This window comes from Miscanthus floridulus, chromosome 7 (genome assembly GCF_019320115.1).
Source record: "Miscanthus floridulus cultivar M001 chromosome 7, ASM1932011v1, whole genome shotgun sequence".
In the NCBI taxonomy this organism is placed as follows: Eukaryota; Viridiplantae; Streptophyta; class Magnoliopsida; order Poales; family Poaceae; genus Miscanthus; species Miscanthus floridulus.
Window position 1 is genome coordinate 125,944,269 of NC_089586.1, and position 24,498 is coordinate 125,968,766.

General features: G+C 48.4%; 1 protein-coding gene across 2 annotated transcripts; it reads right to left on the bottom strand.

The window, feature by feature from the left end:
* Positions 1 to 7,824: 7,824 nt before the first annotated feature.
* Positions 7,825 to 13,640, bottom strand: LOC136464651 (uncharacterized). 2 transcript variants are annotated; one of them, XM_066463611.1, is made up of 4 exons: positions 12,762 to 13,640; positions 8,625 to 9,972; positions 8,328 to 8,411; positions 7,825 to 8,221 (listed from the first exon to the last, which is right to left on the bottom strand). In XM_066463611.1, the coding sequence occupies exons 1-4, from the start codon at positions 13,200 to 13,202 to the stop codon at positions 8,172 to 8,174; spliced, it is 1,923 nt and encodes a 640-aa protein (XP_066319708.1). In that variant the 5' UTR covers positions 13,203 to 13,640; the 3' UTR covers positions 7,825 to 8,171. The 2 variants fall into 2 exon arrangements, with proteins under 2 accessions (XP_066319708.1, XP_066319707.1); XM_066463610.1 differs by having other exon boundaries at positions 8,328 to 8,414.
* Between the last annotated feature and the right edge of the window lie 10,858 nt (positions 13,641 to 24,498).

Below are 24,498 nucleotides of genomic sequence, written 5' to 3' on the forward strand. Positions count from 1 at the left end.
ATGTTGGTAGAAGGGTGGAGTGAGAGATGGGGAAAGGAAGGGATGCTGCGATGGTGACCTTTTTCGGGCCACCGCAGGGCCGCCGTCGCCGCATGCCGGAGGGCGACGGCGGCGGCCGGAGAGGAGGCAAAAGGAGGAGCGGCACCAGTGAGCACCCTCGAGTCGCCCGTAGGAGACGCTCAGGGTTGGGGGTGTTTTTTTGAAGCTTTGGAAGAAACTATCATGAAAATTTGTGGTATATTGTGTTTGAATGATATGAGCTTTCCATGCCACATTTGATTCTCTCACTTAAAGGAGTGCCTTGACTGAGCTGATCTCTGCGCTTTTATTCTGTAGATCATTAGATTCTCAACTGTTGATGTTTCTTCTATAGATCATAAGTATGGGTATATTGATAGCCTAGCTGAAAAGAATTTTAGTTTCCTTTGTCCAAGTCATTCTGGGATCTAACTTTATTTGTTTTCATAATAATCTCTCACAACTAATATTTACATCTATTCTCGAACCTGTGTACAGAATGGTATAGAGATGCGGCGAAACTTATTCGTGGAATTATTGACGCACGAAAGAAATGGATATTGGAGATTTCTTCCTACCGATATAAAACATTATCTTAGCCGCATCATAGATAGTTCTATACAGTAGATTTTGTGAGCTTGTGACGCCGTGCTCTTCTTGAATGTGTTAATTTCACGAACTTTGCCTTTTGAATTAAATGTCACTTTATCGTCGGTATTTAATTTCACAGTATTGTTATCTTATCGTGCGATACGTGTGTTTTTAAAACAAAAATTTAGCTGTCCCGTAGCAACGCACGGACACAAACCTAGTCAGTTTCAAAAAAAGATATAATATATACTAATCTATAACACACGCCTACAAGATATTCACAGAGAACAAAGCTTCGCTAGTGATGGGGCTCGTCACCCTTAGGTTATCTCCAACAACAACACCTAAAATACAAGACATATTCGTACTTTGGGTAGCGGTACAGGTAAAAGGTTCAATACATATTCGGTATCTTCTCCAACAACAAAACCCAAAAGAGAATCATTTCTGCAAATGAGTTTTCAGGAGAGAGGATACCCATATTTGGGTTGTGTCTCTCAGACAACCCAAAATAGGTCTCCCGTATAGGTACTCTATTGGAGGTTGATTTTGGATCTCTCACTATCCATTCTGAGTTTGGGTCTCCTTATTAGGAGACAGTCTTATGGTCCATGTAGACGACTAAAGACCTACAACAAAAATGAGAAGAAAAAACTCAGGTGAGACACCAGCGTCGAGGATATCTAAGGCACTAGAGAGTTTTGGCAAAAGTCCAATAGAAAAGACACATGGGTATCCGATGAGTAGTAAAGCTAAACTAGTTTTATCTTCAACGCAAGACTAAACTTGAAATGGACTATAATTTTAAAACCGAAAATCCAACTCTTTTGCCCCCCTTATTAGTCTCAGGTTATCTCTGCTATCACAGACATTCATTTTTCAACTATTTGCATTGCCATACAACATATGAGTATATATATATAAGATTAAAATAATTTCAAAACGTTTGAAATTATATAAGATTAAAATATGTTCAAAACGTTTGAAAAGGTAAACAGTTGCAACCTTCTAAAAAGTTTGGTTTCAAGTTCCTTTGGCATAGACCAAAATAACCTGGATTGAAAATAGTTGTAAAAAATATTATTAGTTGAAAATAAACATTGTTTAAAATAAATGTTGCTCAAAACAAAAGACGCTCAAGTTTTGGCTTGCCAACAAGTTTTGAAATATCTTTAGAAAGAAAGACTTGGGTTGAGAGTTAGGAATCAAGATAAGAAGGAAAAGTAAGAGTTAGTTTGACTATGACCTACAAGCACGTATTTAAGCAAATTTTTTGAAAAAAAAAATTTGTACTACATAAAAATCAAGGATGTTACTAAACTGATTTTATCCCACGTGGTGGTGATTTTTAATTGAATTTTTACATGTGGATATGAGTCTCACGTGTCAGTCCATGTCTGAGCTAGGCAACCACTTCAATTTGACTATGACTGCAAAATGCCCATGGAAAAAACACCACAACCAAACTGGCTTGAGAAATTGAGAATCTGAAATGGTTCGAGGGCTATGTGCTATGTGTGATTCGTTACAACAAAACATACAGACGTCAAATTACTTGGGATTCGGCTGTAGAAGAGTGAAGACACTAGACAGGCAGACCATCGTAGCTCAAACCTAAGAGGCTAAGATGCCATATCTTTGAGCGAGCTTGATGTACGGCAGGTTGGTCTAGCTACGAAAAAGAGCATGCGGTCTATATAAACCTAAACTGCTACTTTCCATAAGCCCAACCGGACTGCACCAAAGCTCAGACTTCAGAGGCACCAAACCGAGCAGAACGGAACCCACCGTCCACCATATGGCCCCGTTCGCTCGGAGGAATTTGAAAGAATCTGAAGGAATGTGAAGAAATTTGTGAGAGAAAAACACTATTTCAGAGAAAAAAAAAAGAAACAGATCAAGCCGAGTTTTAAGACACACGAACGGAGCCTATGATGCACGCACAACGCACGCACAACGCACAACGCGGGGCGCCCTACATACCCTGTCCACGACAACCACCGTGCGCGCGTGCATTTCTTTAGCGCCGCCCGTCGCTGTCCCGCGCGCGCATGCCGTGCCCCTGCCCCCGCCCCCGGCCCCGGCCCCCGCCGCCTCTTGTCCGCACTCGCGTGCTCAGACGCATGCGCCACCACGAGCTCCGCTGCTGCCGCTCAACTGCTGGCTCATCGTCTCCGTCATCTGAATTAGTAATTCCTACGAGCAGTAATATACAATCAATTCAGATCTCACTTGAACACGCGGTGCACAGCAGCGACACACGGGCCACTGACGACACCGACGCGACGGGCGCTGCGCGTGCCCTTAATTGTTTAGCGGCAACTAACAACCGTTGCGCTAGCTTTTGCGCTCTCAATCAGCTAGCAGCTTTTTCTGTCTGCATCGCGTCGTCATCTTTCGCCGGCATTCCAATTTCCATCTGTTCGGTTCACTTGTCGTCACGAGTTGGCACGTACGTACGGGTGACGGGCGAGCACGCGTCTGATGAGTGGATGCACAACATCTCTTCTGGCCGGCGCCCGGCGGCAGGCAGAGGCATGCATGTGACAAGATAAGAGCTACAGGTAAGTGTGCCGATTAGAATTAGGTTAAGCACATGTGGTTGCGATAACGCCATCAAGATAAGCCGTGGTGTTTTCAACAGGCAGCGTGTTAACTTGCGCGGCGCCGCGGGACGGGATAGGACGGGGAGGGGGCCAAAACCGACGGTCCCCGTCGCAGGGCCGGGCCGACGGCCGGTTAAACTACCATTTGCGCCGCCGTCGTCACCTCTTTTTTTACTTGAACAAACGGGCAAGCGTCGTAAAATTTAAAGAAGCGGCCGAGAGAAGTAAACCTGCACTGGGTTTGGATGCGTCATCACGTTAAAGAACGCAGTTGGGACAGCGGACTAACTGCAACTGCAAGTCTCTGCAACCAGAGGCTTGTCTTAAACTAACCCCGGTTTAGCTTAGCTTAGATCCGGGAGGAAGAGGTGAGAGATGGCGGGCACGGATGGATGGAGATCCCAGGTTTGGTGGTCTGCCACTCCGTTTGTTCGTCTGTCGTCTCGTCCATGGAAAGCAACGCAAAGGCATCCGAGGCGGCGGCAGCCAGCAGGTCCGGCGGTCCGGCTCCGGCCTCCCTTTCACCAAAAAGCTTGGCGCTTTCGTCCTTTCGAGATAGATAGATAGCCATGCCAATATGGCAATATGCCATGCGCGCGCCCATGCCTAGCTTCCTACCACACACCACTACGCCCAATCTTGCTGCCTATATATACACGCCTGCCAGAGTGCCAGCAGGGCCACGATGCCCTGCGACCCATGGTCTAGCTCGTTGAGCAGGCGTTCCATCTTTTGCCTCGGCACGGCGAGCTTGCAGTGGCTCGATCGTGCATGCGGAGGGGCGAGCAAACCGTGCTGGAGAAGCAGGGCACGTGCTCGTCGACACGTCGGCGGCGCCCTTGGCCCTTGGGCCGCCGCCGCTGGTCTGGCTGCACTGCATGCTTGGTCGCCGCAGCACGTGCGCTCCTTCTCCAGCATGGCTTCTCGCCCCAATCATCGTCAGTTCACCGGCCGGCCGTGCGCAATGGGAGGGCTCATCGGCCACCGCCGGCGCGGAGGGCTGCTGGCCTGGTAAGAAATAAAACACGCAAGCTACTAGCTAGTTTTGCTCCCCCATTTCTCGGTTAGGCAGGACTTTTCAGTCGACAGCAGCTGGAAATTGAAGGTTGGTCAGTAGCAGTTTCTACTCTAGTGTCGATGATGGTGCTCGAATCCTTGACCTCTATATAGCAGACATATGTCATTGGAAAGTCATGGGAGTTCGTAGAAACTTGCATGAATTCTTTAGTTCTTCTGTGGTCATATAGGGCCTCTTTGGCATGGCTTATGCCGGCTTCGGTTTCATCTATTTTGCGCAAATCGAGGCACTGTAGCGTGAAGCCGTTTTGTAATCCGGCCGGGGTTAAAATGAACTAGAAGCCGAGAAAAGCCAGTTTTTCTGGCTTCACCGGCTTTGGCTTCACCGGTGAAGCCGTTTTGGATGAGCCATGCCAAAGTGGGCTAGTAATCTTTTTGCTGAACTTTTTTCATCGTCCAAAGTAACACGCTAATACGGCATCGATTTGAACTGGTTCACCTGAAATTGACCAGCTAGTAGGTATGTTGGCGGCTACAAACAAGACACCAACCTTTCTTTCCTGCCAAAGTTGAATTCATCACCACTTATTCTCCAACCTTCCTTCGTTTTCCATAGAGAAATTGGAAATAATGGTTATTCTTTATCTGCCTTTTTCCAGACCCCGTCTAATGCAAGGTTCACTCCATGGCAAATACAGTATGGTGTGAAGTACCTGGTCGTCGTAGGGAATAAGGTCTAGTAGGGTTGCCTGTTAGGTAGCCGTAGTTCTTCTAGTAGCAAGGTTCAGTATTTGGATATACGAGAAATAATTTTAAGTAAATGACATATTTATTAGTATATAGTATAAACACGAAAGTAATTTAGACATTGTTCGATTTGGTGAGGATTGGAGAGGGTAATCCCCTCGAATCCTCTTGAGGCCTTGTTTAATTGCATTTGTATTCAACTTATTCATATGTATTGGAGTGATATTGACACACCTCAATCCATACCAACACGTGTGGATTGTGATGGTAACTAGTGCGGTTAAATAAGACTTAACAGGAGATTAACCGATCAAGCTCAAGTGGAACGAAAACGTGGGGATGTCAGGTATGTTCTTCCCAGCCCAAATGCTGTTGGCCTATTGAAAGGCTGCATCTAGTCAAAAATATATAATCACGCGACAGTATGTACTCGAGATTGTTGATGCATGGCAGCCTGCCATGTTTCCTTCTAATTTTGCACACAGAGCGGTGTGAAGCCTACGCGTACGACAGTCGGCAGGCCTCTGGAGATGCTTCTATGTGCAAGCAGAAGATGCCGATCGACGACCAGTGTCCAGTGTCTCAGTACATTCCAGCTGGGTGGTGTCCATTCAATCCATCATCAGATATATTTGAAAGCCAACTGATAATAAGACACTGTTTTCCTTTTTTTTGCTCAAGCACGCCATGATCTCCGGTGGCCTAGGAATGGCGGACCTCTGTGTCGGTGGGCGTTCGCGTTGCCGCCATCGATAAGGGACGACGAGAGCGGAGGACGTCGACCTTGGTGCCCAGCGACGCCGCTGGACGCGGCCACGCTGCGATGCGCCTGGTGTTCGGGCCGTGGTCACCGCCTCACAGTTGGGCCGAGGCCGCCGCAGCACCGCCGTACGCGTAGCATTCCCTGCGCCGGCTGCGTGGGCTTCCCTGACGTGACATTCGCATGGCCTATACTCCCATGTGTTTATATACAGTGACCTGTATGTGGAAATATCGCGTTATCAAGGTGTAATGACATGTTTTTTAAATAGATCGATAATCAATGTTTATAGTAGTATGACTAATTAACCCATCTTTCTGTGAAATAATCACATATGTAGCTAATTTGGATGTAGGGTTACCTTAGGTTTTTTTATTAACAATAGTGGTGGAAAATTTAGATGCTAATCTATGTGATTACTTTTAGGGGACGTTTGGATCCTTTCATTTGGAGGAATTGAAATATACTTATTAATAAATTAAGCTATTCGGCTTAGAATTGGACATTCCACCACTTTCCAAAATTCACATATAAGCATATCTCAAATTCATAGAGTAGGAAATGGAAATTGATTATATAGATCATCATTCTATATTTCTACTTTGTAACTTATAGCACTCTCTTCAACTCGCTCCCCTACGGTAAAAATGCAACACATAAGTATTTCTCTTGTATAGTCAACAATAATATACAAATATATCCATATACAACCATATTAGCTTTATTAATATGTGTCTAAATTATGATTATTAAAATAAATTCAATTCCAAGGATCCAAACACGACCATATATATTTTTTATAATAATATTCATGCGTAAACATGCAAATTGTAAGGTTACTTTAGGTTATTTAATATAATGTCACAGGTAGATGATTTAGATCAACATCTAGCGTTACTTTAGACTATTTTATAATTTATAATATCAGGGTGGATAATTTTAGAAAATAAAACATGCACAATGACATTTATTATTAATGATGATTAGAGTCTACTGAATAGATGGCTAAGTGCTTGTAGTTTTGTGAAAGCTTTTAGGAAATCATGTTTTTTCCTAGTGTCTCATGTGAGAAGTAATGTGGACATTCAATTAAGACCTCTAATTAGTAATGCAAGATGATACATCACCTATCTCATGTTAGCTATAGCACGTTCTTCAAAAGGATACGGGTCCACATATAATGGAAATGTTAAGGGCACATCTGGCACAGTGCCTTCTCCGGCTCCTCGCGTCTCTTGCCATGGAGCCACTCCAATCGAATTAGGTCAGAGGGGCACAAAAGCAGCTAAAAAATGTGGCTCTCATCCACGCCACCATCATTTTTCATTGTTTTGGATATAGAAGTTTTCACAAACATGATAGAGATTATGACAAAACTACCATTATATTAAACCCATTTTTTGCCAAACATTTTTTTAAAAAAAATGCTTCTGCTCACCAAAAGAGAGAGAGCCGAAGCTATTTTAAGAAGAAATGAAGTCCTATCAAACTGGTTCTACGGCCTCGTTCGCTTCGCTGAAAAAACAAGCCGAAACACTGTTCCGGCTGATTTGTTGTGAGAGTAAAATACTGTTTCAGCTGAAAAAACAAGCTGAAAAAGACGGATTAGGATAAGCGAACAGGGCCGAGCATAGACTCTATTAACGGGCTTTTCTCTCCGCCCATTCAATTTGTCCATCCTTATAGCTAACTGTGTTGGCACTGTTTGAGGTACCACGGTGTCTTTTGCTTGGCTATTCTTAATATAGTCCGTACTTCATTTGTCTAAGAAAGAATGTGATTTTTGTTTTTGAAAAATCGAACCGGTTTTAAATTTGACTAAATCTATATTTAAATAAAACACTAATATTTATGGAACTGAATTAGTATTATTAGATTAAACATGGAATATATTTTTATAATATATCTATCTTAATTAGTCATAAATGTTAATGGTATTTTTCTCAAAACTTAGCTAAACTTATTTTAAATTCATAATTGCATCTTTTTAGACAGAAGGAGTAAGGTCATATCCAACAATGCAGGATGCTTCCTGCTTGTCAATCTTAACTGCATGAGTCACCCGTTTCGTGATTATTCCATGGCAACATTTTCCCTCCATTTGACCTTTCTTTCTCAATGGGTATACAAAATGTGTTTTCTTCTCTGTCATGGCGCTGCCACTGTCAAACAGATGACAAATTATGATTGCGACAATTCATGAATGAACTATGATAAGAGCACCGGAATAAACTGAAGAAGGTAAACACTTCACGCACGATATGGATCTATAGTATATGTAAACCTACTATTAATTTATACGCCAGGCTAGATGACAGATTACACAAATCATACAGACATCAGACACAAGGCAATAACACATCAAGCACAAAACCCCTCGTTTCTAGAATTTACAGTAACTACATTCCCAATGCATTGGATCAGCAGGGTCATCAGCCCCTACCGCAGTTGAGTGATCGGAACGAGAAGAACGATCGATGAACTGCAATAGCAAAATCATAAAGCATTGATGGAATGGACATTATGGAATAGCAAAATCAGATTGAACCACACGGCTTTATTTACAGGAAACACAAGCTGATATTTACCTTTTGGCGATTTTTCTTGTGGAACTATCTCAGCTAGTTCAGACTTTGCAGAAGAGGCAGCTACGAGGCTTTGCAGAGAGCAAGCTGCTGAAAGTATATCGAGCCGTTCAGTAGTTAGTGTCATAGGTTAAAGAGCACAGATTATGAACTAACAAGCCTGTAAAAAAATCTCGAAAACACAGAAGAATTGCTCCTCTTTGTATTAGTTGTATTGAAATTTTAGGATCACTTTCTTCTTTCTAGAAACACAAATAAGAATGTCAAATGGCACGAATGAATTTGAAAAGAAAGGAGTACCTTGTGGAGATACCGGATAGGCATGGTCCGCAGCATCTGAGGAGCCCATCCTGGGCTTGATGGACCCACCAGCGGCCTGCCACCTGCCGCTGTCGTCGTCGGCCGGCGAGGGCACGGACGGCGGCGTGCAGTCGATGACAGTGGCCTCCCTCCCTCTGTGCTTCTTCCCGAAGCTCAGGAACCTCTTGAATCCCCTCACCGTCGTCTCTCTCGGGGACCGCGCCGCGCCGGAGAACCTGCTGCCCGCGCTGCCCGGCGGCGTCCTCGGCGCCGGTGCTGCGTTCTTCTCGTCGCGCTCCTCGCGCTTCTTCCGCACGAGGACGGCGTCCGCCTCTAGCAGCCTCTCGATGGACTGGTCCCGCGAGCTGCACGACGGCCGCGCGCTCGGCCCTGACGACCTGACAGACAGAGATGACTCGTCGGAGCTCTCCCTTGCCGGCGCTTCTTCGGCGTTCGTCGTCGCGATCTCTGCTGCAGCCGCGGTGGCTTCGGCTGGTGCTGGCGCCGCCGGCATCTCCTCGCTTGCCTTCACGTCGGAATCTAGCGCGGCATCCACACCGGACAGTTTCGAAGGTTCAGAGAGCGCCGCCATGGCTTGCTCCTCGGCGGTGTCCTTGTTGATGTAGACGTAGCTCGGTTCGGGTTCCGAGTCACTAGTGACCTCCCCGTCGGCGTCGACCTTCTCTTCGCCGTGTTCCTCGACACCAGCGTTCTTCGCCTCAGGTTCGCCGCGTAGCACAGCTTCGTCCACCGCACCGCGATCTGGCTCCGGCGAGGTGGCTCGCGCGTTCTCCGCACCAGTGCCGACGCCACTGTCGTCGTCCCTGCCGGCAAACGACATCCTCGTCGGAGAAGTCCTGGGGGTTCCGCCAGGGGCAGTATACTCGGTCGAATGGCTCGGCACGGACGGCACAGCCGCATCGGCGCTCGCCTGAACCACCGCCGGCGCCACCACACCCCTACCGAGATCCTCGGGTCCGCCGGAGCTATCCCGTCGGGGCAGAGACCGCGGGAGCTTCGGCCCCGCCGCCGCCTGCTTCGCGGACCCGTGCCCTTTCACGGAGGAGTTCCTGCGCCGCAAAGACGTCCTCGGTCTCGTCGTAGCTGTGGTCGTTGCCGCCACGCCGCCGGGGCTTTCCTTGTTGGCTTCCCCGCTGGAGGCGTCCGGCTCTGACGGCGGCTGCGACAGCGACCGCCGCCTCCCGACGTCGGTGCGGTTCCTGCTCGTGCTGATGGACGACGAGAAGCTCCTGGTCCGCGCGTGCTTCTTTCCGGTGATCCTCCTCGGAGCAAGAACCGCGTCCGATGAGCTTCTCCTTCTGTCGTCGTCGTTCCGCTCAGTTTTCCTCTGCACGATTGCACAGAGTGATCCATACAGTAAAAACAGCGGTAAAAGAAAAAACCAACGTCACAAGTGACCAATTATATGAACGAAGTGAGCGACGATAGGATCGAATACCCAGCCCTCAACCACAAGTCAGCCTCCTGTCGGATCTCCAAACACAGTTCTCGGGCGTCCTTGGCTTCATTCTTGAACGTCCGTGTGTTGCGTTCCTTCCAAAGCACCCAGCAGGTTAGCATGATTAACGAATCGAAGCCCTTCCTGCTGCTTCGATGCACCCTACGCCTAGCCCAGGCCCACCCGCTGGACTTTGAAATGAGAATCCAAATAATCCAGTAAAATAATAATTTGTACTTCCCGTGTCTATGGACCAAACAAAGAAACAACAGGCCTCAAATCAATTCTACAAAATAGATATGAAAATGCCCTTTTCTATGGACAAAGACACTTGAGAAAAATGGATGAACCATTGATCTTCAGATTGACGGAGAAAATGACACGCAGGTTGTTTTAAGAGCAACTCCAAAAGGCTCCTTATATCGTTTTATATATAAATTTTGGTGAAAAAAAATCATCTAACAATTTCTTCAATAAGACCTCTAAATATTTTCATCTTCTATTCTTAGTTTCTCATCCACCAAAGACAGAGAACGGAGTTGGTTCTCCAAAACGCCGAACAAAATATAGAGAAATTGTTAGAAGGGTGAAAATATACATAGTGAGATTATTATAATGGCTCTATAAATGATGATTTAGAGAGCGGATATAAGAAAGACCCTCGGAGAATCTCTCTCGCTGCTTTTAACTAAAATTAGGGAATGCTATTGCTTTGGTCCTTTTTTTTTGTTTTTTTTCCACCTCTTTTATAAATTCAAAAGGTTACATACTACGCTCCTAAAATCATGTTTGGTCTGTTGATAGAATGGATACCATAGAACCCATGTTAACTGGATTTGACTCAGAATCTCTTATGGGTTTTTAATTAAAATTCCTCAAAGTTGGCTGCTTTAATTTGTAAACTATTTGAACTTTAGGTATCGATCTAATTATCAGAAATCAAGAGAAAAAAAATATATCAATCCATGCTAATTTGAATACCGATAAAACATAGACTGACAGGACATGAAGAGTAATATTTAGCTAATCTAGTGGAGTATGCTGAACAGCCTGAACTATGGAGTGAGAATCTCACAGAGCAGATAGTCAAATGCTGAACAGCCTGAACTATGGACGGTGGAATTTATATGTCTGCCCTGAGTTTTTCTTTTTAATTAGATGTCTGCCCGGATATGCACACTGAACTTCTCATGTATATACAACCAAAAAAAGAAAATGCACCGGTGAATAAGGTCCGGCCCATAAGAAAGCAGTCCGAAGCAAGCAAGCACTTGTTGATAGGCAAAAGTTTGCACGGGAAAGCAGTCCAAAGTTACTACTCCTACTTGACTGCTGTAATTACCGGTCAAATTAGTCGACCAAGACGACAGCGACGCAAGTCGCAACGTGTTTAATTGGGTACTATATCTCTTCAACTTTCGGCATCTGACACGGACGATGTCCCCAAAGAATGAATCATCGACTCTTCCGTTCCACGGACGAGCTGATAGCCGACGCGACTGAGAACTGCTCGCAACACGCAGGACGCCCGTTGGTACACTCTCTGTAGTCTGTAGTCTGTACCACGCACATTCATTAGCGTCGCGTACAAGGTCATGACTATAGTCTTTCTATAGGTTGCTGTCCAGAACGAATATGTGGACGTGACGCTTGCCTGGTTTCAAGGCCTCATTGACAGCACCGTGGCATGGAGATGCAGGTGTTCCCGAACAGGTTGCTAGTTTATAGAATATATATATATATAAAAAGAGAGTAAAATAGAGGAGCCACGCAAATTCTAAACTCCACCGAATCCAACTCCTACGTGCTACAGGCCTACAGTAACGAGGCCCCTGAGCAAGGAAGGAGAGGCCAGGGTACGCCTTCACAGTTCACACGGGGCACTTGAACAACACCAAGGAGAGCGTGACGTGCTTTACTGCCGCACGGAATCTCGATTTCGTCCTCTCTCTCTCTCTCTCTCTCTCTCTCTCTCTCTCTCTCTCTCTTGGTGCACGTGGATTCACTTCATTTCACTTCGATACATGTGGACGTGGATTGAGATGAATACATGCGCATCAAACAAGACCTTTATTGGAATTTCGGGAAACTGAAATACATAATTCTCAGAAATGTTATGCTTGTTTGCAACACTGACAGTGGCTGGGGAGAAAAAAGGGTGTGAACTGGAGCATCATCGATCCAATCTCTGGCAAGCAAGGAAGTGTACTTTTGCCGGATGTCAACAACGCACGAACGGCAATGACAGGAAGATGTGACGTCTATGTGTGTCGCCCATCCTAAGCTACGCTCATAGCAATAGCTTATAGCTTGGACGGTCATCGCAAGGATCAGCTGGAATCATTGAACACCAGCTGCATACGCCTCTGGGAAATCGACTTGGATAATTGGATTGGATGTAAGTAATATAGCAGGCGACCTGTGTTCAAACTAATTCCCACGGTGCCGCTCTCGCTAACAAAACCGTTTCTGGCTTTCGGTTTCGGCCCCTCCCTCCCATTCCCATTTCCAGTATCCCAGTTTCTTCTTCTAAAAACGAGACGAAACCGTTAAAAAAACGAACAGCCCAGGAAAAAAGCACATGGGAAATGTCAACGTGTCGTGACAACAACCGCAGGCCAAAGAAACGTGCACATAGCTAGCAGTAGCTTCGCGTGGCACGTAACGGAATTACCTACCTCATCATCTCCGTCCGTCGCGGTCGCCGTAGTCGTCGTCGGGTCACCGCCGGCGGGCGCCCTCTCCGCTGTGGCGCGGCCGGCGGCGAGCTCGAGCTGCGCCCAGAGCGCCTTGACCTCGGCCTCCTTGCGCTCCATGCGCGCGCGCCACCCGTCGCGCAGCCGCTCGTCCCTCCGCCGCACGTACGCCTCGTACATCCTGCCCCTCACGTCGCCGCCGTCGCAGCGGCCATCACCTCCCGCCTCATCATCATCCTCCTCCTCCTCCGCGCCGTCCCCGCCACCTTCGTCGTCGCCGGCGTCGTCGTGCTCGCGCGCGGTGGTGGCGGCCCCGGTCGCCGTCCGCTCGGCCAGGCGCTGCTTGTACCCCGCGAACTGCCGCTCCAGCTCTGCGGCCATCGCCCAGAGGTCCGCCGCGCCGGGGCCCGAGTCGAACGGCATGGTCGATCGGCCGTCGTAGAGGCCGGCGTGCGGGCGCGCTCGCGGCCTGCCTGGTGGTCTCGTCACGTCGATCGGCCACCACCTCCTGGCTCCTGCGCGCCGCGCGGTGCACGCGTGGGACGGGAAGAAAAATGAAATGGGACGTGCGCGTGGCGGAGGCTCCCGGTCCCGGGGCCGGATCGTTTTTGACTTTGTGGTGGGGAGGGCGGCCGGGGACGGGACGGGAGGCGAGGCCGTGTGGACTGTGGTGGCGTCGTGGGGCGCACGCGCGGGTTCCCTTGGTTTTTTCTGCCTCGGAGTCTCCGGGTCCGGGGCTGGACGGTTGGGCCGGCCGGCGCCGCGCGCGCAGACTTGGCGTGGGCCAGGAGGACCGATGGCGTCGGCGGTTAACTATGCTGGCTGTGGGCTGTGGACCGGTTGACATGTCCCGGCGGCGAACATGCAGGAGCAGGGCGCCTCCTCCTTCTGCTGCCAAGCGGCATGCATGCGCGCGGCTTTATTACCGCGTAAATACAGCGCAGCTAAATCACAGACATGAGACATTGCTGCGTGCGTCACACCGCCATCCGTGTAGTATAGGACAAGAACATATATACACCGAGAGGTGGCATCTCGCGAGGGCACGCACGCAACATGACGATTGACGCGCTGCCCGGCCGCCTCCGCGAGAGCAGCGGGCGGACACGGTAGCGTGCGCGGCGCAGGGCCCGAGCGGCGCGTCGTCGTGCCAACAAGAAACCCAGACAAGGATCCGGTTCTTTTGCATCGCGTACGTGACGACGGTGCGCTCTGCTCTGCTCTGTCCGAGAGAATGTGCCGGCGCAGCCGCAGGTACGGACGGGGATCCAAGGCCTGGCCGAGAACGCGCAGGGCCGGCGTCCGTTGCGCGCGCAGGCCTCTGCCCGCCTAAAATTAATAAGCTCATCTACACCGACCCGGGATGGATCGTATCAGTGGCACCCGATGCAGAAGGACTACTACACGCATGTACGTGCCGCATTTATGTTCGGTGCAGCAGCTAGCTCGCAGAGCCGCTGCGTCTCCGGCACAGCGACGCCGACGCCGGCCGGGCTGCTTCGGATACGCCTGCTGCCCAGGCGAGAGCCCGGCCGGGCTGCTTCGGATACGTCATGTGGCTGCCGGAAGCCTGGACTGTGGCAGCCGTACACGGCTCCGTGACTGGAGAGTTTATTCCCGGGGGCCGGGGCCGGGCTAGCCGCTGTGCCGATCATTCGTCCTGTGTAGCCTGTGGGGTGTGCACGGCTGGGGGCCATCGCTTTGATGCTCTAATCTTCGTTCGTTTACTAGCGTCACGGGAATCTAGTGGTACGGCTGGAATCCGCAGGCCGGCACGGACAAGTGTCAGCGCAGTTAAATCAAGCTAGTGGAGCGACCACGACGACCGTTCCATCTTCTACCTGTTGCATGGCATTGCATGTCGGTCGGACGCGCGTGGGACACCGTCTTTCTGTGCGGTCACCGGCGATTTTTTAACACTTTTTTAAATTAATTTTAAATCTAACACTGTTTTTTTTTAAACTAACACTTTTGGCCGCGCCTGTTTCCTGGCGCAGCGAAACACCTATATCGTGCCATGCATGGTGGCGCGGCGAGGAGGGTGACGTGACCACGACCGGAGCGCTGACCAGTGACGTGGCAGGTTCTGCCGCGCCACCGATCTTGGCGTGGCAGTGCCGCGCCATCCCTAACGGCACGGCAGGCCCAGGTAAATATCGCCCACGAGCTGCCCTCCCTCTGTCTGCCTGCCCGTCGTCGCGCACGCACGCCCGCCCGCCCACTCGCCGGCAGCGCCCGCCCGCCCGCCGCCGCGTCTGCCGCACCACGAACGCCGGCGCACCATGGCCGCTGGCCGCCCACTGCGCCTGCCGCGCCCGCACGCCGGCGCGCCACCCCCTCCGGTCGCCCGCCGTGCCCTCCGGCCACGCACATAGGTATTTGTAAAATTCATATAGGTATTTGTTAGGGATATCAACAGTCTCGTGTGCAATGAATTCTGCGTGTATGTTTCATTAAATTTCTTTTGTAAAATATATTTATCACCTTTCGTTTTAGAGCTAGCAAAGAAGCTTCTAGTATATATATTATTATCGTGGGGATATGGTTATCTTTCTATATTATCTGTATCTATTTTTATTTTAAAGTTAGCAAATAAACTTTTAGCATACTCAGAGGCACGAAATCATGGTTATGTTTTCCTAAATTGACCATAGATACATTCACCCGCTCATAGATACATTCATCCGTTTTCGTATAGCAGTTAGTAACGGAACCTCTAGCATACTCATTAGCGCGGTGCCGTGAATAGCTTCCCGTATTATCCGTATTCATTTTCATTCTAAAGTTGGCAAATAAGCTTTTAGCGTACTCGCTAGCGTGAAGCCGTGGCTTTAATTTGTCTTTTCAAGTTGGGCGTAAATGCTTAAATGTGGGGAGCGAATGGGAAAGGCCGTCGCTTCTAGTGGATGAAAACGAGCTATCATGAGAGGAAAGAAAGGAAAAGCTATATAGCAAATGCAGTTATGACATCTCCCCAATTATAGATTGTGTAAATTATATACTTTAAATCAACAGTGCAATGAAAAAGAAAGGAAAGCTATATAGCAAATGCAGTTATGACATCTTCTAGTTGTCTTGTGTCTAAATAGCTATACATAGAAGTTGTTTATTTTTCTAGTGAAGTTGTTTAATATGTCTGTAATATTACTTTGAATATATACATGTGCTTTCATATTGTGTTCGTATTGCATAGCAAGTAGTTCAAATTTTGAAATGCTACATAATGTTAATTTGAATATTGTTAATTTAAATACTCTAACCCTTTGTTTATCAATTTGTAACAGGATGGCCTCTCCCACACAGCACCCGTTGTATCCCCTTCTTAAGGTGGAGTACGACGAACCGCACCGAGCACACTTCTTGACTGACACCGACGCAGAGGTGCCTTTTCTCCTTTGAGGCCCCGCAGGCACACCAGGGCGCACCAGTGGGATGAGCGTTACGCGCCGTACATATGGCGTGCTGGCTTCCTCGAGCTTGTCCGTGTTGTCAACTACGGTCTTTTGCCCCTTGATCCAGCACTACTTACTACAGCTGTAGACTGGTGCGACTGCTTTCATTGTACGTAAATATTCTTATAATAAATTTAAGGTAATTAACAGCCATTCTATTCTTATAACAGGTGGAGGCCTGAGACCCACATGTTTCACCTACCTTGCGGCGAGATGACCTTGACCATGCAGGACATGAAGGCTATCTTTGGCCTTCAGTTGGGGAAACTTCCAGTGACAGGTATAGTTGACAACGATCACTAGAGGGAGCTGGTGGCTCAGTTCACTGGCTTTCTTCCACCGGACGACGAGGTTTCCAAGAAAAATAAGTGAGCAATTTAAGCCTATTTAATACTTGCATTGCTTTCCTGCGGCCATTGGTTCTCATTTTCTTTGGTGAATTTCAGGAAAAGTTCTGGTGTTTCGTTGTCGTGGATCACAGAGTGCTTTGATTACTTGAACCCACAGGTTGATGAGGCTCAGATCGATAGGTTCGCTAGAGTGTGGCTTTGACACTTCCTTGGTGCTTTCCTATTCCCAGACGCCTCGAGCAACACCATCAGTTGGATCTTTCTTGACATACTACGCCAGCCGTAGAATAACATAGCGGCGTACAGCTGGGGCAGCGCAGTCCTGGCATGGACGTATCGACAGCTATGTGTTGCCTACCATCGCACCTCAGGGTATGTGAATCTTGGGGGTTGCTCCTATCTACTCTAGGTTTGATGTTGGGAACGATGGCCCATTTGGAGGCCCCTTATTACTAGTTTACCGGTAAGTACTTTGATTCACTATATTCTTTGAGGCAGTTACATATGATAAAATTATTAATGGCTAATTCATTATCATGTTCAATGCAGCATTGGAACGAGCAGGATACACTCCCTACAGCTCTGTCAGTGGCGGAGCTACCTTAGGGCCATAGAGGGCCATGGCCCCCCTTGCCGTGCATCAAGTTCCATAGTTGTCATGTGCAAGTGCATGTATATTTTCCCACTGTCTACTGGCATAGCTGCATGCATAGTTGTTTTGTCTGTTACTACTGACTAAATGCCTGATGCATGCAAGCTTGTTAGCTATGGTGCCATGCTTGCCTATAGCAGTACGTTCTTGAGGCCTGTTTGGCCCTGCTTGCTTTGAGCACTAGCTCCACCACTAAGCTCTGTATATCTGGACACAAGCAGAGTTAGTTAGAGGGAATGCAAGGTGCAAGTACAAGGAGTACACGGACTGTCTCGATGTCCTGACACAGCACCAGATTACGCTCTCTTTACTATCATACATGTGTCTTGTTCGATGTACACTATATCACAACCTAACTCAATTATGAAATGTTCAGGTGCATTGGTGCCCTTGGGATGCTCTAGAGCGAGTCCTGTCACTAGGGATGAGTCAGACGAGTATCGCTGCAATGTTTATCTTATTTTCTTTCACATGGTCGAGATTCACTTGCCCATCAGGGTTTATAGGCAATTTGGAAGAATGACAAGCTACTCACCACCGCTTTACTCCACCAACCAAGAATTGTACGGGTGTGTTGTCGATTAATAAAAAAGCTAAGAACGTACGGACACCCGCTCGACTTTTTCTCGAACATGCACTGTAGCACGTATTTCATTAAAAGGAAGTAGAGAACATCCAAACAAACAATGGCAACGTCGACGTGAGGTAACCAAAGGTTGCCCTGTTGAATAGAAAAAAACAAAAAACAGAGCGGTAAAAGAAAAAACCAACGTCACAAGTGACCAATTATATGAACGAAGTGAGCGACGATAGGATCGAATACCCAGCCCTCAACCACAAGTCAGCCTCCTGTCGGATCTCCAAACACAGTTCTCGGGCGTCCTTGGCTTCATTCTTGAACGTCCGTGTGTTGCGTTCCTTCCAAAGCACCCAGCAGGTTAGCATGATTAACGAATCGAAGCCCTTCCTGCTGCTTCGATGCACCCTACGCCTAGCCCAGGCCCACCCGCTGGACTTTGAAATGAGAATCCAAATAATCCAGTAAAATAATAATTTGTACTTCCCGTGTCTATGGACCAAACAAAGAAACAACAGGCCTCAAATCAAATTCTACAAAATAGATATGAAAATGCCCTTTTCTATGGACAAAGACACTTGAGAAAAATGGATGAACCATTGATCTTCAGATTGACGGAGAAAATGACACGCAGGTTGTTTTAAGAGCAACTCCAAAAGGCTCCTTATATCGTTCCATATGTATAGAAATATAAATTTTGGTGAAAAAAAATCATCTAACAATTTCTTCAATAAGACCTCTAAATATTTTCACCTTCTATTCTTAGTTTCTCATCCACCAAAGACAGAGAACGGAGTTGGTTCTCCAAAATGCCGAACAAAATATAGAGAAATTGTTGAAGGATGAAAATATACATAGGGAGATTATTATAATGGCTCTATAAATGATGATTTAGAGAGCGGATATAAGAAAGACCCTTGGAGAATCTCTCTTGCTGCTTTTAACTAAAATTAGGGAATGCTATTGCTTTGGTCCTTTTTTTTTGTTTTTTTTTCCACCTCTTTTATAAATTCAAAAGGTTACATACTACGCTCCTGAAATCATGTTTGGTCTGTTGATAGAATGGATAGCATAGAACCCATGTTAACTGGATTTGACTCAGAATCTCTTATGGGTTTTTAATTAAAATTCCTCAAAGTTGGCTGCTTTAATTTGTAAACTATTTGAACTTTAGGTATCGATCTAATTATCAGAAATCAAGAGAAAAAAATATATCAATCCATGCTAATTTGAATACCGATAAAACATAGACTGACAGGACATGAAGAGTAATATTTAGCTAATCTAGTGGAGTATGCTGAACAGCCTGAACTATGGAGTGAGAATCTCAGAGAGCAGATATTCAAATGCTGAACAGCCTGAACTATGGACGGTGGAATTTATATGTCTGCCCTGAGTTTTTTTTTAATTAGATGTCTGCCCGGATATGCACACTGAAGTTCTCATGTATATACAACCAAAAAAAGAAAATGCACCGGTGAATAAGGTCCGGCCCATAAGAAAGCAGTCCGAAGCAAGCAAGCACTCGTTGATAGGCAAAAGTTTGCACGGGAAAACAGTCCAAAGTTACTACTCCTACTTGATTGCTGTAATTACCGGTCAAATTAGTCGACCAAGACGACAGCGACGCAAGTCGCAACGTGTTTAATTGGGTACTACATCTCTTCAACTTTCGACAGCCGACACGGACGGTGTCCCCAAAGAATGAATCATCGCAACACGCAGGACGCCCGTTGGTACACTCTCTGTAGTCTGTAGTCTGTACCGCGCACATTCATTAGCGTCGCGTACAAGGTCATGACTATAGTCTTCTATAGGTTGCTGTCCAGAACGAATATGTGGACGTGACGCTTGCCTGATTTCAAGGCCTCATTGACAGCACCGTGGCATGGAGATGCAGATGTTCTTCTCTTGTATGACCACTGACCAGAACGAACTAGTTTATACTACCTCCGTTTCGTTTACTTGTCACCGAATTTTTACTGTAGCAATTTGGACCATACGTTTTTTTTCTACAAAAGATTTCTAGATACATCAAGTTTTCACATATATGATTCTTTATTGAACATACTTCATTAGTGTTATATACATTAAAGTATCTAAGATTTTTTTAGAAGGAAAAACAGATGGTCAAATTTGCTACAGTAAAAAATTGCTGACAAGTAAACACAAACGGAGGGAATATATATATATATATATATATATATATATATATATATATATATATATATAAGAGAGAGTAAAATAGAGGAGCCACGCAGATTCTAAACTCCACCGAATCCAACTCCTACGTGCTACAGGCTACATTAACGAAGCCGGACACGAACTGCATCAAGGGGCCCCGAGTAAGGGACAAGGAAGGCCCCTGAGTAAGGGACAAGGAAGGAGAGGCCAGGGTACGCCTTCACAGTTCACACGGGGCACTTGAACAACACCAAGGAGAGCGTGACGTGCTTTACTGCCGCACGGAATCTCGATTTCGTCCTCTCTTTTTTGTTTTGGGGTGCACGTGGATTCACTTCATTCCACTCCAACAAATATGCATTGAGATGAATACATGCGCATCCAAACAAGACATTCATTGGAATTTCGGGAAACTGAAATACATAATTCTCAGAAATGTTATGCTTGTTTGCAACACTGACAGTGGCTGGGGAGAAAAAAGGGTGTGAACTGGAGCATCATCGATCCAATCTCTGGCAAGCAAGGAAGTGTACTTTTGCCGGATGTCAACAACGCACGAACGGCAATGACAGGAAGATGTGACGTCTATGGGTGTCGCCCATCCTAAGCTACGCTCATAGCAATAGCTTATAGCTTGGACGGTCATCGCAAGGATCAGCTGGAATCATTGAACACCAGCTGCATACGCCTCTGGGAAATCGACTTGGATAATTGGATTGGATGTAAGTAATCAAGCAGGCAACCTGTGTTCAAACTAATTCCCACGGTGCCGCTCTCGCTAACAAAACCGTTTCTGGCTTTCGGTTTCGGCCCCTCCCTCCCATTCCCATTTCCAGTATCCCAGTTTCTTCTTCTAAAAACGAGACGAAACCGTTAAAAAAACGAACAGCCCAGGAAAAAAGCACATGGGAAATGTCAACGTGTCGTGACAACAACCGCAGGCCAAAGAAATGTGCACATAGCTAGCAGTAGCTTCGCATGGCACGTAACGGAATTACCTACCTCATCATCTCCGTCCGTCGCGGTCGCCGTAGTCGTCGTCGGGTCACCGCCGGCGGGCGCCCTCTCCGCTGTGGCGCGGCCGGCGGCGAGCTCGAGCTGCGCCCAGAGCGCCTTGACCTCGGCCTCCTTGCGCTCCATGCGCGCGCGCCACCCGTCGCGCAGCCGCTCGTCCCTCCGCCGCACGTACGCCTCGTACATCCTGCCCCTCACGTCGCCGCCGTCGCAGCGGCCATCACCTCCCGCCTCATCATCATCCTCCTCCTCCTCCGCGCCGTCCCCGCCACCTTCGTCGTCGCCGGCGTCGTCGTGCTCGCGCGCGGTGGTGGCGGCCCCGGTCGCCGTCCGCTCGGCCAGGCGCTGCTTGTACCCCGCGAACTGCCGATCCAGCTCTGCGGCCATCGCCCAGAGGTCCGCCGCGCCGGGGCCCGAGTCGCACGGCATGGTCGATCGGCCGTCGTAGAGGCCGGCGTGCGGGCGCGCTCGCGGCCTGCCTGGTGGTCTCGTCACGTCGATCGGCCACCACCTCCTGGCTCCTGCGCGCCGCGCGGTGCACGCGTGGGACGGGAAGAAAAATGAAATGGGACGTGCGCGTGGCGGAGGCTCCCGGTCCCGGGGCCGGATCGTTTTTGACTTTGTGGTGGGGAGGGCGGCCGGGGACGGGACGGGAGGCGAGGCCGTGTGGACTGTGGTGGCGTCGTGGGGCGCACGCGCGGGTTCCCTTGGTTTTTTCTGCCTCGGAGTCTCCGGGTCCGGGGCTGGACGGTTGGGCCGGCCGGCGCCGCGCGCGCAGACTTGGCGTGGGCCAGGAGGACCGATGGCGTCGGCGGTTAACTATGCTGGCTGTGGGCTGTGGACCGGTTGACATGTCCCGGCGGCGAACATGCAGGAGGAGGGCGCCTCCTCCCTCTGCTGCCAAGCGGCATGCATGCGCGCGGCTTTATTACCGCGTAAATACAGCGCAGCTAAATCACAGACATGAGACATTGCTGCGTGCGTCACACCGCCATCCGTGTAGAGAGGTGGCATCTCGCAAGGGCACGCACGCAACATGACGATTGACGCGCTGCCCGGCCGCCTCCGCGAGAGCAGCGGGCGGACACGGTAGCGTGCGCGGCGCAGGGCCCGAGCGGCGCGTCGTCGTGCCAACAAGAAACCCAGACAAGGATCCGGTTCTTTTGCATCGCGTACGTGACGACGGTGCGCTCTGCTCTGCTCTGTCCGAGAGAATGTGCCGGCGCAGCCGCAGGTACGGACGGGGATCCAAGGCCTGGCCGAGAACGCGCAGGGCCGGCGTCCGTTGCGCGCGCAGGCCTCTGCCCGCCTGAAATTAATAAGCTCATTTACACCGACCCGGGATGGATCGTGTCAGTGGCACCCGATGCAGAAGGACTACTACACGCATGGACGTGCCGCATTTATGTTCGGTGCAGCAGCTAGCTCGCAGAGCCGCTGCGTCTCAGGCACAGCGACGCCGACGCCGGCCGGGCTGCTTCGGATACGCCTGCTGCCCAGGCGAGAGCCCGGCCGGGCTGCTTCGGATACGTCATGTGGCTGCTGGAAGCCTGGACTGTGGCAGCCGTACACGGCTCCGTGACTGGAGAGTTTATTCCCGGTGTGCCGATCATTCGTCCTGTGTAGCCTGTGGGGTGTGCACGGCTGGGGGCCATCGCTTTGATGCTGCTAATTCAGGGTGGGCGTTCGGTTCTCGGTTCGGTTTCGGTTCGGTTCCTTCGGTTATCGAAGAAATTCGGTTCCTAGAAAACGGGAACCGATCGGTTCCAAAAGTTTTTAGGAACCGAGCATTTCGGTTCTCGGTTATTTCGGTTCGGTTCCGGTTCTAACCGAACTAACCGAATTTTTTCAGAAGACCTCAAGATAATAATAAATATACTTGTTCTAAGACAAATTTATGCAACACTATATTCATTTTTAATAATAATAATATATAAGAAAACAATAGCAATATAGTAACACAAATATATAGCAGTTCAAATATAAAACACTACACATAATCCTACAAAATACAAGTAAGTGAAGTATAATTCATGTAATTCGGTTCTTTCGGTTAATTCGGTTAACCGAGAGTAGGAACCGAATTTTCTTCGGTTATTTCGGTTCTTCAATATCAGGAACCGAATAAGGAACCGAAATTTTCGGTTCCGGTTCTTTCGGTTTCGGTTCCGGTTCTTTTGGTTCGGTTCTCGGTTCTCGGTTATTTTTGCCCAGCCTAATGCTAATCTTCGTTCGTTTACTAGCGTCACGGGAATCTAGTGGTACGGCTGGAATCCGCAGGCCGGCACGGACAAGTGTCAGCGCAGTTAAATCAAGCTAGTGGAGCGACCACGACCGCGTGGGACACCGTCTTTCTGTGCGGTCACCGGCGATTTTTTTTAACACTTTTTTAAATTAATTTTAAATCTAACACTGTATTTTTTTCTTCAAAACTAACACTTTTGGCCGCGCCTGTTTCCCTGGCGCAGCGAAACACCTATATCGTGCCATGCATGGTGGCGCGACAAGAAGGGTGACGTGACCACGACCGGAGCGCTGACCGGTGACGTGGCAGGTTCTACCGCGCCACCGATCTTGGCGTGGCAGTGCCGCGCCATCCCTAACGGCGCGGCAGGCCCAGGTAAATATCGCCCGCGAGCTGCCCTCCCTCTGTCTGCCTGCCCGTCGTCGCGCACGCACGCCCGCCCGCCCACTCGCCGGCAGCGCCCGCCCGCCCGCCGCCGCGTCTGCCGCGCCACAAACGCCGACGCACCATGGCCGCCGGCCGCCCACTGCGCCTGCCGCGCCCGCACGCCAGCGCGCCACCCCCTCCGGTCGCCCGCCGTGCCCTCCGGCCATGCATATAGGTATTTGTAAAATTCATATAGGTATTTGGTAGGGATATCAACAGTCTCGTGTGCAATGAACTCTGCATGTATGTTTCGTTAAATTTCTTTTGTAAAATATATTTATCACCTTTCGTTTTAGAGCTAGCAATGAAGCTTCTAGTATATATATTATTATCGTGGGGATATGGTTATCTTTCTATATTATCTGTATCTATTTTTATTTTAAAGTTAGCAAATAAACTTTTAGCATATTCAGAGGCACGAAATCATGGTTATGTTTTCCTAAATTGACCATAGATACATTCACCCGCTCATAGATACATTCATCCGTTTTCGTATAGCAGTTAGTAACGGAACCTCTAGCATACTCATTAGCGCGGTGCTGTGAATAGCTTCCCGTATTATCCATATTCGTTTTCATTCTAAAGTTGGCAAATAAGCTTTTAGTGTACTCGCTAGCGCGAAGCCGTGACTTTAATTTGTCTTTTCAAGTTGGGCGTAAATGCTTAAATGTGGGGAGCGAATGGGGAAAGGCCGTCGCTTCTAGTGGATGAAAACGAGCTATCATGAGAGGAAAGAAAGGAAAGCTATATAGCAAATGCAGTTATGACATCTCCCCAATTATAGATTGTGTAAATTATATACTTTAAATCAACACTGCA